This window comes from Myxocyprinus asiaticus, chromosome 15, assembly GCF_019703515.2.
Source record: "Myxocyprinus asiaticus isolate MX2 ecotype Aquarium Trade chromosome 15, UBuf_Myxa_2, whole genome shotgun sequence".
Classification (NCBI taxonomy): domain Eukaryota; kingdom Metazoa; phylum Chordata; class Actinopteri; order Cypriniformes; family Catostomidae; genus Myxocyprinus; species Myxocyprinus asiaticus.
This window is the reverse complement of record NC_059358.1, coordinates 18,299,652-18,316,887: the sequence shown is the minus strand read 5'-3', so window position 1 is coordinate 18,316,887 and position 17,236 is coordinate 18,299,652. Positions and strand designations below refer to the sequence as shown.

Below are 17,236 nucleotides of genomic sequence, written 5' to 3'. Positions count from 1 at the left end.
TTACGGAAAAGCACCTTCTCTTCACAAAACTGATGTCTCGCACCAAAAATCAAATCGAAATATTTATATAGTAAACAAGCTCTTTAGCACTGAAGAGAATATTCCGTAGTATGGCACAAGTGTACAAAGATATGGGCTGGTCAGACAACCATTCTCTTTAATGATTGGAAGTTAATTACGTCAATCATTTAGTTGCCTCCGCCTGCCGCGTCAACAGACTTCCTGAAAACGCTCGTGCCTCCCCTACAGCTCAGAAAGCCTGAAAAACTGGTCAAGTAGGGGGGAAAAAGAGAGAGAGAGAGAGAGAGAGAGAGAGAGAAGGTAAGTTCATCGGTATGAGTGTTGCTTTGTCGTCTTTTGTAATTCTTTTAGTCGTTACACCCCGCAAGCCACCCAGACAATACTGGCCTGCCCGTCTTAATAAAGTATTTAAATTGAAACAGATCCGTTAGTCAGGTTGGTTGCTCTGAACTCGCGTCAGCTTGACAATTTCAAATGATGTTAACACGTTTGCTGGTAACATGATTCTATTCATGGATAAAACCTCTTTCTTCTAAGCTCCAAGGTTTTAACTGCCAGCGTTAACTAGTAAACAAACAAGTCCATTTATACCTATAAAGTATACTAGTTTATGATGTTGGCCTGGTTAGCTGTGTTTATCAGTGAGTTTGGCTTGGAGTTGTACTGTTAATTTTTTTGTCGTTCGTTTTTCTGATGTTTTAAAGTCACGTTTTGCCAACCAATGACTGCTTTTAGTTTTACGGCTTCCTTTGGTAGGTTTACAAGATGGCAGTTTAAGCTAATTGTGGTTGACAGTCCTGATCGTGCAGTGGACTTCCCAAAAATTACAAAGCAGCGGGTTTTATACAGAAAACCTTATTTATCACACATTTACTCAGATGTCAGCGTTATTATAAAACCCAGTTCTTGCTTCAACGCCTTGTATGGTTCACACACTACAACTAAAATGAACTTGTGACTTTGAAAGCTGACTGACCACCTGTCACATTTAGAGATGCTTTGTAATTGTATGTGGTTGCTCGTTCAATGAGATTGGCAAAATTATAAATGGAAAAAAAAAATATTTTGATATTTATGAGTTTATTGATTTCATATCACTTATGCAAGAGTGAGAGAGATCTGTGCAAATGTCATCTCTGGTTTTATTTTAAGATCTGTGATGTAACACTAGACTAAATGTAAGTTCAAGTCTTTGGAATTGCTTTGTTTAATTGGAAGAAGAAGAAACTATTATGTCACTGATGCAATAAAAACTGTTGGTGATAAATAGGACACGGTGCACCTGTGCGAGTCTCCCCGACAGTCAGTAGTGCTGTTTTTGGCCCCATAAAGGTATCACTTGCTACAGGTTTTTAAAGGCAGTTTTGCAGAGGAATGCACACTTGGGCTTTTGTTGGTGTTGTGAAAGAGTTACTTTATTGACTGTGTGCCCGCCCAGCCTTTCAAAGATGCATAGGGGAGAAGTGGACACCACTTTTTTTTTTTTTTTTACTCTTTAAACGGTTATGGAAATCTGTCTTAAAAAGTGGCTTGGAAGAAAATGTACACGCATGATAATATTTGTTTATAGAGTTGCATATTTGTGCGTTCAGCATTTCTTACTGGCTGCCAGATCAAATTCCAACACAAAGCATGCAGATATTGAATTGTCTACTAAAGACAGATACTAAAACATCTCACTGTCGACTGTCTTGTCTCAGAAGTTTCTAGACTGTAAATATTTTATTAGTAAAGCATCTTAATGGGCAGCCTTTACCTGATAAACTTGTTCTAAGAGGATGTTTTGAATCCTGCTACACTTCAAACTTTCATTTTCTTAAAGGAATAGTTGACCCAAAATTGAAGATTCTCTCATCATTTACTCACCCTCATGCCATCCCACATGTGAATGACTTACTTTCTTCTGCAGAACACAAAGATTTTTAGAAGAATATCTCAGCTCTGTAGGTCCATTCAGTGCAAGTGAATGGTGGCCAGAACTTTGAAGCTCCAAAAATCACAAAAAGGCAGTATAAAAGTAATCCATACGACTCCAGTGGTTAGATCCATGTCTTTAGAAGCGATATGATAGGTGTGTGTGAGAAACATATCAATATTTAAGTCCTTTAGGTTAAATCATCACACATAGTAGACCACTGAGTCAAAAGTCTTAAAGAGATTAATTTTCAAGTCTAGTTTTCATCCACAGTACTGGTTTTGAGTGCCAGACGTAATCGCGGAATTTCACAAATGTGGTGTCCTCCAAGATTTATGTCAGACAGGTGTGATTCAGCCACTCAAGACAAAACAATCTGCTTTGTTTGCATTAAAATACCAAAGTTTGCGTCATATTTGTGTTGGCTAATGCTGTCAAACCACAGGCACTTAGACATTTTGAGCAATGAACTTTGTATCTATACTGTAAATCCATCCATGCACATTTCCCCCAACTAATGGTTGCCACACTCCCTTAGTTGAGAAACAGAGTGCTGTTGTTCAGAATATTCCACCGTTTTGCTTATGTTAGACCTTTGAAGATATTGCATCTGCATCTTACATGATAAAATAAGTCTGTTAAGGTTAGGTGTAGATCAATGATCATTTTAACATTGCATTGCATTAGATGGGCATTAAAGATGATGGTGAACTTTAATAAATATAATGTAAATAATAAATGTGATATCTTTTGTGACAGGAGGTTTTGAAGTTCTAAGAATAAAATGTGATTTTTCTGGTCTTTCATTTGCTTTCCAGGATGTTGTACATTTGTGTTTAATGTACAAAAGGTGATCTCTGTCTCTCTCCCACTCCCCCGTCTCTCCAACTCTCTCTCCTTTTCTCTATGTGCGGACACCTATTACAGCATGAATACAAGAGTGCTCAAAAGAGGATAACATTGACATGACACCTTGCTCCAGCTCTTCTTCTCCTCCTCCTGTGTACTGTGGTGTTTTATTTATTTCCCGTTTTGAGAACTATCCTGCAAGGATTGAAGAATAGGATTCAAGGTTAATGGATATCAAATACTGGATTTTCTGGCATTTGCTATTGGATGAGCTAGAGTACAAGTATTCCTGTCACCACTACAGTCTCTGACACTATTTTGGACCAAGATCAGAAGTGACATCTTTTTGTTTTTTTCATGCTCTTCAACCTTTTTTAATTTATTTTTTATTTTTTTATTTTCTTTGGAGAGAAATTGTATTTGTAGTCTGCCTTGACAGAGTTTAATTTTACTTTTCTTGGCTGGACCACTACATCTGTTCTTTGTGCTTGTTTGTACTAGAATATTTTTTGAAACATTTTTTTTTCTTTGTTTATTATAATCATACTTTTGTGCTTATTTTGATTAAGTTGTACGTTTTATGGTCTCTGACCTGAAGGCAGTGCATGTTGTCATTGAAATTGTGCTTACTATTTTTATTTATTTCAAAACCTGAAAATTGTTGATCAAGTAATTTATGAAATTTCTTTAGATTAGTATTTATGTAGATGCACACAGAATTTAGTTTTGTTTTACTCTGACAAGAGACATTTGCTTTTTCTCATTGTGTGTTTTCTTAGCCACTGCATTCAGGCAAAGACACAGTTGAGAATAAAAAAGCGAATAATCTAGTTAAATCCACATAGGCATATTTGTATTTTTAAGCAAAAATATAAGAATGTTATATTTTTGTTGACACATTAGCAGTGCTTAACTGGAAGTCTGTCTCTTAGATGATAGAATCACAAGTTAATGTGGTTTCTGTATATTGTGCTTTGATCATATGTTAGTAACAGTTAGTATCATGATTGGCATTGTTTCACACTAAAAGCACTGATTTGAGGGAGATTTAACACTATCAGGGATAGAAAAGCCTGCTGAAGTTTCTTTCTAAATTTGAACAGACACCTGTTGAAACACTGTCATCTTTTAAGATTGACAAACTCATTGAAAAGCCCATGATTTGGGTTTAAAAAGCTGACACATAAATACACTCAATCACTATCTTCATCAACTACTTTAAACATCCAGTTCTTCCATCCAGAACACCAAGTAATCTCACTACAGCTTAAAAAAGCATTTAAAAGGCCAAGAACAGAACTCTGCATGAAGTGCTCGAGCTCCAAACACACCCTCCATTACCCTGTGGTGCCGCCACTGAGCCTAGGCCCTGAACATGCGCTCACCAGGTCCACAGAGCCCATCCATGACTGAGGAGGCCCTCCTTCACGGACAATTTGGCGGTTGGAGCAGTGGAGGGGGAAGTGGAAATAACAATAACAGCTGCCCCAACAGCCCTGGAGGTGTCTCTTTACCTTCCAGCCCCACTTCCACCAGCTATGCCCTGACCCTTACCCCCACACACATCCATGTCCAGCGGCTGTCTTCTCACACAGGTAAGCAGTCCAGGCTAATGCTGCCGCTGGCTGAGCTGACTGGCTGCAGCTGTCCACGGTCACCAGCCCCTCCTTTGCTGGTGCTTTACTGGTACCCTCCGGGTAAACGGCGGAAGGGTGTCTCCAGACACAGACAGGTGAGGGCGTACTTGGCGGAGAGTAGAGCTGAGGCGGAGAAATGGAATGCTGCTATACATTGCTTGCTGAGGGGGATGGATGTCAGTTCCACCACAGGTGTGTATGTTGGATTTCTCTGTTGCAGTTAGTGTTTTATTTTATTGAGAATTGAATTGTGAATGTGAAGAAAATGTACTGTCAGCCAGTTTTTTTACATGGCAAAATAAACTTCAACACCAGAATCAAGTTTCATTATTGATGTTTCATAAGTTGTAATGCTCTCTTATTGTGACTATAACATAATGGATGCTTCTTCAAGTAAGCCTACAGGCATGTGTTTGCATGTTTTTTTTTTTTTGTGTGTGTGTGTGTGTGTGAATGAAGTAGCCTCTTGAGTGGCTTTTATTGGAAACTGTCTTCAGTAAATGGAAAAACATGGATCCTCTAGAATAAATTCTACACTTTATTTTATTCTGTTCTAAATTTGTGTGTGATTGTGCATCGACTCTGTTTGCATACTGTATATTTGTGTAAGAATTAGTTTAAATTTGTCCATCTGTCTCTGAAATGCCACCCTGAACTTTCAGATGAATCTAATACTGTGATGTAGCGTTTGCATAAAGTAACCTGTTAGGAGTTCAGATTACTCTTATTTTAAACACTAGTGGTGTGAAAGTATTCACCTTTAAAAGTTATAATGTTTATTTGGTTTATTTAAAAGAAAAAAAGGTATTTTACATTTTTGGATTAAAGAATTTTTGAATGATCATTTCACTAAAACTGATGAAAAAAGATAAGTTGATTTTAGATAAACATTCCATCAGTCTTGCCTAGTTTTAAAGTGTATGTGTCAACTGAGGCTAAACAACATTGCCCTACATTGTTAGTTGATTATGAAGAGGCATTTGATCTCAAAAAATGATATAATTTCTTGACTGAAGTTTGCCAGACAATATCTAGGTGAGGATCAGGACTGTGGAGGAAGTGTTGTTTGGATGGATGAGACAGATGGACATTGTTTGACCTCAATGGCCAAAAAAAAAAAAGGATTTGACCAAAATGACGTCATACTAACTATAAAGTATATTTGTGGAAGGATTATGGTTTAAGGCCTGTTTTTCTGCTTTAGGGACTGGCCAGCTTGCCATCATAGAGTCTGCCATTTATAACCTTTTTAATCAGTGTTTTTGAAACAAAGGTCAAATATACAGTATGTGATCCTATCATGAGGTGTACATATTTTCACAGCATTGTTTACTAATTGCTTCCACAAAACGGATCCCTGATTGCCATTGCTACTTTCAGATGGTTTGTTAGCTTAAGAACTAAAGTGTGGTATAAATTCATAAGTTAGCTTCTGAGTCAATGTCTTATCATTGATTGCTGTTTTTAGGCTGATTCCCTTTTCTTTGTTTCTTATTGATAAGAATTTAGCAAAAGCATGTTGCCTCGTCCCCGTCGACTGTTGCTGCTGGTAAATCCATTCAGTGGACGGGGTCAAGCAATGCAGTGGTGTCAAACGCACATACTTCCAATGATAAGAGAAGCCAACGTCAGCTACAACCTTATACAGACAGGTACGATCAACACACACACATGGCATCGGTTACAAACTTGGACAATACTGATTCAGGCTCACTCATAGTAAAGTTATAAATCAGTTCTAAAACTCCCACACAAAAACTACATTTTCCATTGAATGGATGCGTTACATGTTTTTTTTTTTTGTGCAGAGCGTCAGAATCATGCACGTGAGGTGATCAGAGAGATCTCTCTACCAGAATGGGATGGAATTATCATTGTATCTGGAGATGGACTCTTGCATGAGGTGATTCTCTTAACAATTTAGAATTCATATTATTAAATTTATTACTATGTTAAAATATGTGTATTACAACATTATATTTTTTTACTGTACATTTCAGGCAATTGTTGAATGAGGGAAGTCACAGTGACATTTTGCGTATGGTGTCATTGTATTAGAGGGCTTTATCAGCATATTTTAACTGTCAAAGTATGATTTTTTTTGCAAGATTATTTTAACAAAATAGAGCTTTGTGGTTTCGAACACTACCTGACTTCTTGAATTATTGCATGTACAGTAAAAAATATGAGATTGAAATAAATTATGTTTATATTATTTGTATATATAAACAAGATCTATGTGTCCTGACTCTGCAGGTGATAAATGGCCTTATGGAAAGGCCAGACTGGGAACAAGCAATAAAAACTCCTGTGGGAATTCTGCCGTGTGGCTCTGGGAATGCACTTGCTGGTTCAATCAACCACTATGCAGGGTGAGAAAGGCACATTAGCTCACCTGGGATATACTTACCTGATGCTCTCTAGTTCTTCAGAGAGGCTCGTTAATTTTGTAAATCTTAGTCCTCATGCATGTTAACAAACCCCTGATGGAAACCTGCATTAAATGGCCTTTATAGCCTTTACGTATTGTTCATACTAACTTTTATTAATTATATGATTATTTATTTGAAATATAATAAAAAATATTCATAGGTCTTGATGAGGTTTTCTGATGTTTGGTGTTTTTTTGTTATCTCTAAGATATGACATGTGCCTTCGGGAGTTTCTCCTCCTCAACTGCTGTTTTCTGCTTTGCCGGGGTGGGGTTAAACCGATGGACCTAGTCTCTATTACAACCAGCCCGATTGCTTCATCCTCCTCATCCAATCAGAATGGGCACCCACCTGCTCCCAGGAGGCTTTTCTCTTTCCTCTCTGTGGCATGGGGTTTTGTGTCTGATGTGGATATTGAAAGCGAGCGCTACAGAGGACTGGGCTCTGCACGGTTTACACTAGGAACACTGGTTAGATTGGCTTCTCTGCGCTCCTATAAAGGGCGTCTTTCCTACCTGCCACCTGCTATGTTCAATCTGTCCCCAGATTCCACACCTCAGCCTCCCCGCCGGCCTCTTTCACGCAGCATTACGGAGGGTCTGGAGGGGTTTTGTCGCACACCCATCCACCGTACCTGCTCCGACATGGGCCTGAGTGAACAGAGAAGCCTCCGAAAGGGAGATGGGGAGAGAGAGAGGGAGCGAGAGAGGGAGAGGCAGGAGAGAGAGAGGGAGAGGGAAAGGAGGAGAGAGAGGGCAAGGGGCGTAGGAGTAGTGAGAACTAGCAGTCTAGCAGAGGACAGAGAGAGGGAGATAGAAGCAGAAGAGAAAATGGAGGAGACATCAGGTACCAGCTCGGAATCTAACGAAAGGGACAAGTGTGAAAACATAGCCAGTAATGATGAAGGGAATAAAAGGGAGACAAGAGAACTTGGAGGGAACGAGTTGTGTGAGAGAAATGGGGTGGATGAAGGAAAGGAGGTTAAAGAGTGTGAAGGGAGTTATGAGACCATGCCACCTGACCTGCAACACACATTACATAAAAACTCTGCCCCCTCAAGCCAGATCATTAATGCCTTCTTTAGCCAGCCAATCAGTGCAGATACTGACCAAGACTTGGAGCTGGCAGCTTATGGGAAGGAGGATGAAGATCTAAATGGCTCCTACTTTCAGAGAGAGGCATATCCACTGGACAAGTCTCGGGAGCGAGCCCTCACCATCTCTTCCTCTCCATTCCGTCAGTCTCCTTTCAAATTCAAACCTAAAACTTTGGATCAGAACCAGAACCCCTCACGGCCACGGCCCCTTTCCCTTCACCACCAAACTCATTCAAACTCTCTTCCACCAAAAGTCCCATCCCTTTCTCTTTCCCTTTCTCCGACCCCTCCATCATCTCCATCTAGTGCTTCTCCCCGTTCTTCTTATCTCGCCCCTCGTCTCAACACCCCCAGCTCCTCTTCCCCATCACCTTCCTTTTACTCACCAACTCCATCCTTCAACTTTGACCTCACTGAGCCCACAGGGCCCTTGAAGAACCACCCTAACACGACCTCCTCCATCCACCTGCCAGAGGATGACCTGCTACCTCCTCTGGACCAGCCTTTACCTACACGAGACTGGGTCACCATTGAGGGTGACTTTGTCCTTGTTCTTGCCATCTACCAGTCCCACCTGGGAGCAGATCTTTTTGCTGCTCCTCAGGCCCGATTTGACGACGGGTTGATCCATCTGACGTTTGTGCGGGCTGGTATCTCCCGGGCAACCCTCTTAAGACTATTCCTAGCAATGGAGAGAGGAGCCCATTTGTCTCTTAGCTCTCCCTATGTTAGTCATGTTTCTGCTCGGGCTTTCCGTCTTCAGCCACTTTCGCATCGAGGAACCCTCACTGTGGATGGGGAGCTGGTGCCCTATGGGCCTCTGCAGGCACAGGTAACATTAAGAGAGCCATTACTGGAAAAATTGTTAAACCAAAGATTTAACCAGTCTGCTAGTTCTGCAGCTGTTGATCCTACTGCATCACAATAGTTAGACACACAGGAAAATTGTCTAAACAGTTGCACCACTTTTGCACATGGTATTTCAGTACAAAAACCTGCATTTTATTCACTAACCATCAGCAATCTAGTTTAAGCAGACACAACTGCATCTTGATTATTAACATTAAGTCATTGTCATTTCTTTCCTCACAAACACGCCTCCTTTCTGTGTAAATTGGTTTCATTATAGATTGAGCTTTATTCACAAACTCCTGTGCTGTTTGCCAGGTGCCATAAAAATTGCACTATTGCCGCCTGAGGAAAGTAGGCAGATACAGAAACATATTTAAAAGAGATGCTTGTATATAGGGTCAGAAATTAAGGGAGGTTTGGTTAAAAAACAGCCACCAAAAATTACTCAAATGCTCCTGAAATTCAAAATATGGTGACAAAAATGCCCTCGTAATAAATTCTTCTGTTATTTTATTTGTAACATTAAAGGAATAGTTCACCCAAAAATGAAAATTTGCTGATAATTTACTCACCCTCAGGCCATCCAAGATTTATCTGAGTTTCTTTCTTCATCAAAACAGAATTTAAGACTTTTAGGATTTCATTTCAGGCCTCCTCCTCTAAACAATGCAAGTGAATGTCCTCCATTTTGTAATGGTTCAAAATGCATATTTAGGGTGCATCAAAATAATCCACACAACTCCAGTCAACAAATAAAGTTCTTCTGAATGCAAATAATGGATTATTTTGAGAAACAAAACAATACTTACAGTGCATCCGGAAAGTATTCACAGCGCTTCACTTTTTCCACATTTTGTTATGTTACAGCCTTATTCCAAAATGGATTAAATTCATTATTTTCCTCAAAATTCTACAAACAATACTCCATAATGACAACGTGAAAGAAGTTTGTTTGAAATCTTTGCAAATTTATTAAAAATAAAAAATGAAAAAAATCACATGTACATAAGTATTCAGTCTTTGCCATGAGAATCAAAATTGAGCTCAGGTGCATCCTGTTTCCACTGATCATCCTTGTGATGTTTCTACAACTTGATTGGAGTCCACCTGTGGTAAATTCAGTTGATTGGACATGATTTTGAAAGGCACACACCTGTCTATATAAGGTCCCACAGTTAACAGTGCATGTCAGAGCACAAACCAAGCCTTGAAGTCCAAGGAATTGTCTGTAGACCTCCGAGACAGGATTGTATTGAGGCATAGATCTGGGGAAGGGTACATAAAAATTTCTGCAGCATTGAAGGTCCCAATGAGCACAGTGGCCTCCATCATCCATAAATGGAAGAAGTTTGGAACCACCAGGACTCTTCCTAGAGCTGGCCACCTGGCCAAACTGAGCGATCGGGGGAGAAGGGCCTTAGTCAGGGAGGTGACCAAGAACCTGATGGTCACTCTGACAGAGCTCCAGCGTTTCTCTGTGGAGAGAGGAGAACCTTCCAGAAGAACAACCATCTCTGCAGCACTCCACCAATCAGGCCTGTATGGTAGAGTGGCCAGATGGAAGCCACTCCTCAGTAAAAGGCACATGACAGCCCGCCTGGAGTTTGCCAAAAGGCACCTGAAGGACTCTCAGACCATGAGAACAAAGATTGAACTCTTTGGCCTGAATGGTAAGTGTCATGTCTGGAGGAAACCAGGCACCGCTTATCACCTGGCCAATCCCATCCCTACAGTGAAGCATGGTGGTGGCAGCATCATGCTGTGGGGATGTTTTTCAGTGGCAGGAACTGGGAGACTAGTCAGGATCGAGGGAAAGATTAATGCAGCAATGTATAGAGACATCTTTGATGAAAACCTGCTCCAGAGCGCTCTGGACCTCAGAGTGGGGTGAAGGTTCATCTTCCAACAGGACAACGACCCTAAGCACACAGCCAAGATAACAAAGGAGTGGCTCCGGGACAACTCTGTGAATGTCATTGAGTGGCCCAGCCAGAGCCCAGACTTGAAGCCGATTGAACATCTCTGGAGAGATCTGAAAATGGCTGTGCACCGACGCTCCCCATGCAACCTGATGGAGCTTGAGATGTCCTGCAAAGAAGAATGGGAGAAACTGCCCAAAAATAGGTGTGCCAAGCTTGTAGCATCATACTCAAAAAGACTTGAGGCTGTAATTGGTGCCAAAGGTGCTTCAACAAAGTATTGAGCAAAGGCTATGAATACTTATGTACATGTGATTTTTTTTTTTTTTTCCCGTTTTTTATTTTTAATAAATTTGCAAAGATTTCAAACAAACTTCTTTCACGTTGTCATCATGGGGTATTGTTTGTAGAATTTAGGAAAATAATGAATTTAATCCATTTTGGAATAAGGCTGTAACATAACAAAATGTGGAAAAAGTGAAGCTTTGTGAATACTTTCTGGATGCACTGTATATACTATTTACTTATATACTTTTTAACTACAAATGTTTGCTTCCGTACATCTCTGTGACGTGTGCTCTTGAGAGGGATGACATAAGCTCGTTGGTAAGGTCACGTGGAGGAGGAGTCAGGAAGCACGTCATTGTTTACATTGTTTTTACAAAAATATTATTATTTGGAAATTTTGTATTTATTTTATATTGTTTTGAAATTGTTTTGGTTTGTGAACGGCACAAGTTTCTCTTGTAAACGATGACACGTTTCCTGACTACTCGTCCGCGTGACCTTACCAACGAACTTACGTCATCCCTCTCATGAGCGCACGTCACAGATGTACGGAAGCAAACATTTGTAGTTAAAAAGTATATAAGTATTGTTGTGTTTCTAAAAATAATCAATCGTTTGGGTTCAGAAGAACTTTATTTGTCGACTGGAGTCGTGTGGATTATTTTGATGCACCCTAAATATGCATTTTGGACCGTCAAAATATGGAGTACATTCACTTGCATTGTTTAGAGGAGGAGGCCTGAAATGAAATCCTAAAAGTCTTAAATTCTGTTTTGATGAAGAAAGAAACTCAGATACATCTTGGATGGCCTGAGGGTGAGTAAATTATCAGCAAATTTTAATTTTTGGATGAACTATTCTTTTAAGAATAGTTCTTAATATTGTGTTAAAGTGCTAGTTATACTGTACATTTTATGGCATAAATATGAGTTGATGTTGATTTTAATTCTTAGGGTAAGAGGTAATAAATTCTCAATTATGAAGCAAATATTGCTCCCTAATGTAAAACCTAATTTCTGACACTGCTTGTGTACTTTTTGTATTGATCATGGCAGCAGTAATTCATCAAGTAATGATCAAATGATGGAGAAGAGCATCATAACCTGGCATATGTGTGGTATAGTCAAGCACACTTTTGCCATGTTTAAGTAATATTTCAGGTGTATGGATCTCAGTAGTGGAGTGTTGCTATAGAGTCCCGGCCAGATGTTGGTGGTCTGCTGCATCCCTGTGCAAATTGTGTGCAGCATAGGTTTTGTGGGCTCTGTTGCCTGATCTGCATAATTCCTTTAGTGAATCAGATGCTAAACCAGCGCAGACAGAGTATGCTAATTAAATAACAATTTTAATGGTTACAATTCACAAGTGACTTACCCTCCCACAGTATATCTTAAGAAGTTGCTTTATATTTGACTCCAAAAATTATGAATTTAAGAAAGCTCTCCCCTTTTCTTTCTTCACATTTCAGATTTCTGTACCCTCTTTTTTTTCTCAGGTTCATCCCTCAATGGCCCGTTTGATTGTCGGGGACACTGGAGTAAAGATTACAAGATTCTGACCTGTTTGGATTTGCCCAGGCAGGGATTAACATCACGCTCTTGGTGACATAACATTTTGCCATCAACATATTGGGGGAGAGACAAACAGCAAGCCAGCAGTTGCAATCACTGCTTTTACTTGGATTAAACAAGGGATTGCTTTTTCAAGCTGCATATGCAAGGAGTATTTTGAAAGACTGTAGGATTACCACTTGGATTTCCCTCACTGTAGCCTTAGAGAGAGAAAGCAGCAATGTCTGGATAAACATGGAAATGTTGAAACTGAATGTATAAAACTGGTGTATACATTTTAGTATTCATTTGTTCATAGATTGTCAACATTACTCCTGCCTTATTTCAGTGAGAGAGAAACAAAAGTCACAGACAGAACACTAAAAAATGCAGGCTTTTGGGTTGCCACGCATTGATCCAAATATGACATCAACCATGTCACATAATAGGTACCCCTTGAATGCCTTATCCGTCTCTGAATTCAAAGTGCAATCCCCTTAATTTACATACCCATTTAGTATCACAATTAATCCTGAGACCTCATTTAGCAAAGATTTATCTACATTCTCGATCCGGCTCTTTGGAAACCTTCCATTGTTTCATGGAACTATTTAGAAATGCAGTCAGTTCTGCCTTGCATACTTGCAAACCTTCTTGCTTTGAGCAGAATTATGTCAACAATGGCATTTTTTGTGGGTATTTTTAGGACACAATCATTGTGTAGATTGAGTGGAGCAGTTAAATGTGGACTTATATGGTGTACTGTATATTGCATTGCTAGTTTGTGTAAGAATATATGATATTGTTAGGTTACTAGCTATATGCATTGCAATGAACACTGAAAAAAAACCTTTTAGTTCAGGGTTTTTTGTTTTTCACGATTTGCATTAAATTTGCTCTCAGAAATCGGTCTTTAGAACCTTCACATACATGTTTTGGTGGTGCTTTGAGAAATCTGTCAATCTCTAATTGCTTAACAGTCAGTCATGGTTTAAATACAAGGTAGGGGGCCTGGTAGTGGTTTTCAGTTTCTTGGTAATGTGATTCGCATAGGCAAATCTGCTTAAAGTTTACTAACTTTCATGCAAATTTAAGTAAAAAACTTTAATGTTTGAGGACTGGTGATTGCTTCTATATACAGTATAACGCTCAGTTTCCACGCAGTGAGTAACTGGAAGCTCGCAATCAACTGGTAAAGCACCTTCTAAAACCCATCCTCTTAAAAATTCTATTAAATATTAGGTAAGGAGTATTTCATAATAATCAGTAACTTAAATTGTTTAGCCTATTTCTTTCCAACCATATTTTGAGAGTCACTAGAGACTTATTCTTCAGCTCTGTTGAAAGTAAAGCTGTGGAGCTGACCATGATTGTAAAAGAACTCTTGCTTGGTGGCCTTTCCAGCACTCTTGAATTTTACCTAAATTTACTGGAGAAATGCCCTATTTACTACTTTAATTTTCCTGTGGACCATATTTTGTCAGTTGCAGACTTTGCTTTCATTTCAGAATTTGAAATTATTAGTAAATTACTCCAATGACTCGGCTGGAATTTCCGAACAGCTGTTTAGTTCTGTCTTGTGCAATCATTTATACATCAGTTGATCACTGCTGTACTCCGTTTTTTGTATTCACTCAAAAGATTAAACATTCTGTTACCATTTGCTCACCCTCATGTTGTTCCAAACCCATATGACTTTGTCTTCCATGGAACACAAAATGATATTTCAGAACAGTCTTAGTCCCCATTCACTTTCATTATATGGAAAAAGCTTAACATCTGCCTAACATGCCATTTTGTGTTCCATGGAGGAAAGAAAGTCATACTGATTTTTGGAGTAAATGATAACAAAACTTTAATTTTGAGTTGAACTATCCCTTTAAGCATGTACGTATGTGTAATGCTAGTTGTTTTATTACTAGTCTGCATGCTCAAAACTGATTTGAGCTGCAGTCAAATGCTATTTATTTGTTTTTGGTTTAAATTCTCTCCACTATGTTTCCTTCCTCCATTTGTCATACCTTGCTTTAGAGTGATCTAATAATTTTGGTTTCCACCTTGAAAATGCCAGTTTAAGATGTCTTCTCATTCTATGATGCTTGTAATAAGATTGCAATTACTATTAAAAGAATATTATATTAAACATATATATATAGAGAGATATTATTTACAGTTCCTAGTTCTGTATGGTTTAAAATGTTTACGTTAAGATAAACTATGAAACTTAAAATTCTGTGCTTTTTACTTTCTATAGAAGCACCAAAGTGAGAAAAACAATTGCATGAGGTGTTGCTGCCAATAAGGCTCATGATTGAGGATAAATGTCTGCTTCCGGTTTGATTTAGTAAATGTCAGCTCAGGAATGTTTTTCTTCTTCAGTTAGCACATCCTCAAGTGTAGATATGAAAAAAATGAGCTACTGAACAATGAAAAACTTGTGACAATTACCAAAGCGATTGTGTGCAAATAATACAAAACCGATTCATAGGTGGAAAACAAAGCTTGTTCTCTTTGGGCAAGATGAGGAAGGCACCAGTGGTCAGGTAGTACAGTATGTTTCACATTTCTCTGTCTCCTGCTAGTTATCTGGTTTGCACAAAATTGTAAACAAGGAAGCTGTCGTCTCAGACTCGCTTCCTCTCTTCCTTATAATCTCTGTGAACCATTACACTGTTCAGCCACTTTCTTGCTTTCTTGTAGTGTCTCCACCTCCCTTTTAGCTTCTTGAGCAGTTTATTTCCCCCTTGTTTTCCCACATGTATCTCAGTGTCCACTCGATTACAACATACTACATTGCCCTTTTTCTCCTTTAGATTACATCTCTCTGTTGCCCTCTCTCCCCTCCACTCATCTCCCCTCCTTTCCCCATTAGCAAGCCGTGTTGGATGTAATGCATTACTGTAATAATTTATTAATAATTTAATTACAGTTACTTCTTATGTAATTGTGTTAAATACTGTATAGACTCTAGAACAATTCTATATAAAGCAATAGTGAATTTAAAATTTAAATTTAACGTCTAATGTTAAAATGTATGTTTTCTAATTTAATGCAAACCCCTTAAATTCTTTGGCCAGTTCATAAATAATTTATTTGATTTTTTTATGATTTATTTGAAAGAATTAAAAGAACAATTTCATGTCTATCCTTGAATTTTTCATCTGGTTGAGGTAGATCAGGGTTTTAGAAAGTAATAAGTAATGCAATTACATTTCAGAAAGAGTAATTAGTACAATAATCTAATTACATGATAGAAGATGTAATTAGTAGTTAGTAATTAATTACTTTTTTAGAGTAACTCATCCAACATTGGAAGCCAATTAGATATATTATAACCTACTTTTGTATGATTATTCATGAATCATACAAGGTTTTTGATGCTCCGCTCTAGATAAAACTGGATGGCGTTGTTGACGTCCCCTTTTGTCCTTGGCAGTTGCTTGATTGCTGCATACCTCATGCTTTTGCTACATAAACTCTCAGGTGGTGGCAGCAGTTAAGCAAGCTTGTTGTTTAGAGAGAGAGAGAGAGAGAGTGTGAAAGCCAGCAATTGCATCACAACATAAAGATTTAACATTTTTACAGTGTTTAATGTACAGTTGAGATGCTGTTCAAACTGTCTGCGCTATCAGTTTGGTTACACTAGGACAAAGCCATCAAATTGAAGACATTTCAGATACCTTGATACTGCATTTCATATGATGTATATTTTAACAACTTGATGTTTTAATGATGTTGTATTGAATTTTTTTTTTTTTTTTTTTTTTTTGTATTTGAAAGCTCCTGAATGAGTTCCACAACATAGATGCATCATCTCTGATACCTATGTGCAAATGATCTCCAACATCCACAACGTCCATCCACAATTTCCATTCTAAAAACAAACCTTATGAAAAGTATCTTGTTTTGGAGGATCCAGCATTATCAAGAGAAGTGCTGCTAGTAACCTCTGCCTGATAAATCTAAGCTGATTACACTGAAAGCAGCTCATAAATTAGATCAGCCAGCCAGCCAGAAGATCTGCTATCTTGTAGGTTCCTACCAATGTGATCTTTACTCAACCCCCGACACCTTCTCCTTCTGAAGTCCTGTTTTAGTTCTGTATTGACATGAATGATTGAATTCAACAAACATGATGCCAAGGAACGTGAAGCTGTTAATCCGTAATGTCTTCAGATCCAGCATCTTGGTGTGAAGCCTACTTGTCTTGACACTTTGATAGTATTTGCATTGATCACAACGGAACCTAACACATGTGTTGACCACAAGAGGGCATGCACAATCCAAATTTAATAAGATGACTTCCTTTAACCAATAAAGTCATCTACAAGCTGTTACAGGAATGAAATACATTCTAGCTTACTAATATGAAAAAAGTTGTTTAAATACTATGGAAGCTATAAATTAGGCCCTTTGGTAGATGGGGAAAAAAGTGTTTCTACACGTCTCATAAACACCCCCAAAAATGTATGTTTACAAATTTGAAGAGATTTTCTAATAGAATTCACCATTATCAACAATATTCTTTTATAGATTTTATCTACATTTTCCTTGCTCTATTTTTTTCCCAGCTTTCAGTGTGATTTTGAGTGCCCATAAAATCTTGTATTTAACTATAGTAAAAGATTGGTAAATTGGACCAGCTTTAGTTGTAGAGTAATTCTTCATTTAGAGTTC

At 38.5% G+C, this 17,236-nt stretch overlaps 1 protein-coding gene across 3 annotated transcripts; it reads left to right on the top strand.

Moving 5' to 3' along the window:
* Positions 1 to 195: 195 nt before the first annotated feature.
* Positions 196 to 17,236, top strand: LOC127453296 (sphingosine kinase 2-like). 3 transcript variants are annotated; one of them, XM_051719584.1, is made up of 7 exons: positions 196 to 321; positions 2,864 to 4,614; positions 5,925 to 6,074; positions 6,231 to 6,325; positions 6,679 to 6,794; positions 7,063 to 8,782; positions 12,505 to 17,236. In XM_051719584.1, the coding sequence occupies exons 2-7, from the start codon at positions 4,161 to 4,163 to the stop codon at positions 12,565 to 12,567; spliced, it is 2,598 nt and encodes an 865-aa protein (XP_051575544.1). In that variant the 5' UTR covers positions 196 to 321; positions 2,864 to 4,160; the 3' UTR covers positions 12,568 to 17,236. The 3 variants fall into 3 exon arrangements, with proteins under 3 accessions (XP_051575544.1, XP_051575545.1, XP_051575543.1); XM_051719585.1 differs by lacking the exon at positions 196 to 321 and adding an exon at positions 401 to 456; XM_051719583.1 differs by lacking the exon at positions 196 to 321 and having other exon boundaries at positions 471 to 4,614.

Bases quoted from the DNA above. Each gene is read 5' to 3' on its own strand.
- LOC127453296 (XM_051719584.1), top strand. From the start codon at position 4,161: ATGCGCTCACCAGGTCCACAGAGCCCATCCATGACTGAGGAGGCCCTC. The intron at 6,326-6,678 runs GTGATTCTCTTA...CTGACTCTGCAG, and splicing joins GAGATGGACTCTTGCATGAG to GTGATAAATGGCCTTATGGA. The intron at 8,783-12,504 runs GTAACATTAAGA...TTTTTTTCTCAG, and splicing joins ATGGGCCTCTGCAGGCACAG to GTTCATCCCTCAATGGCCCG.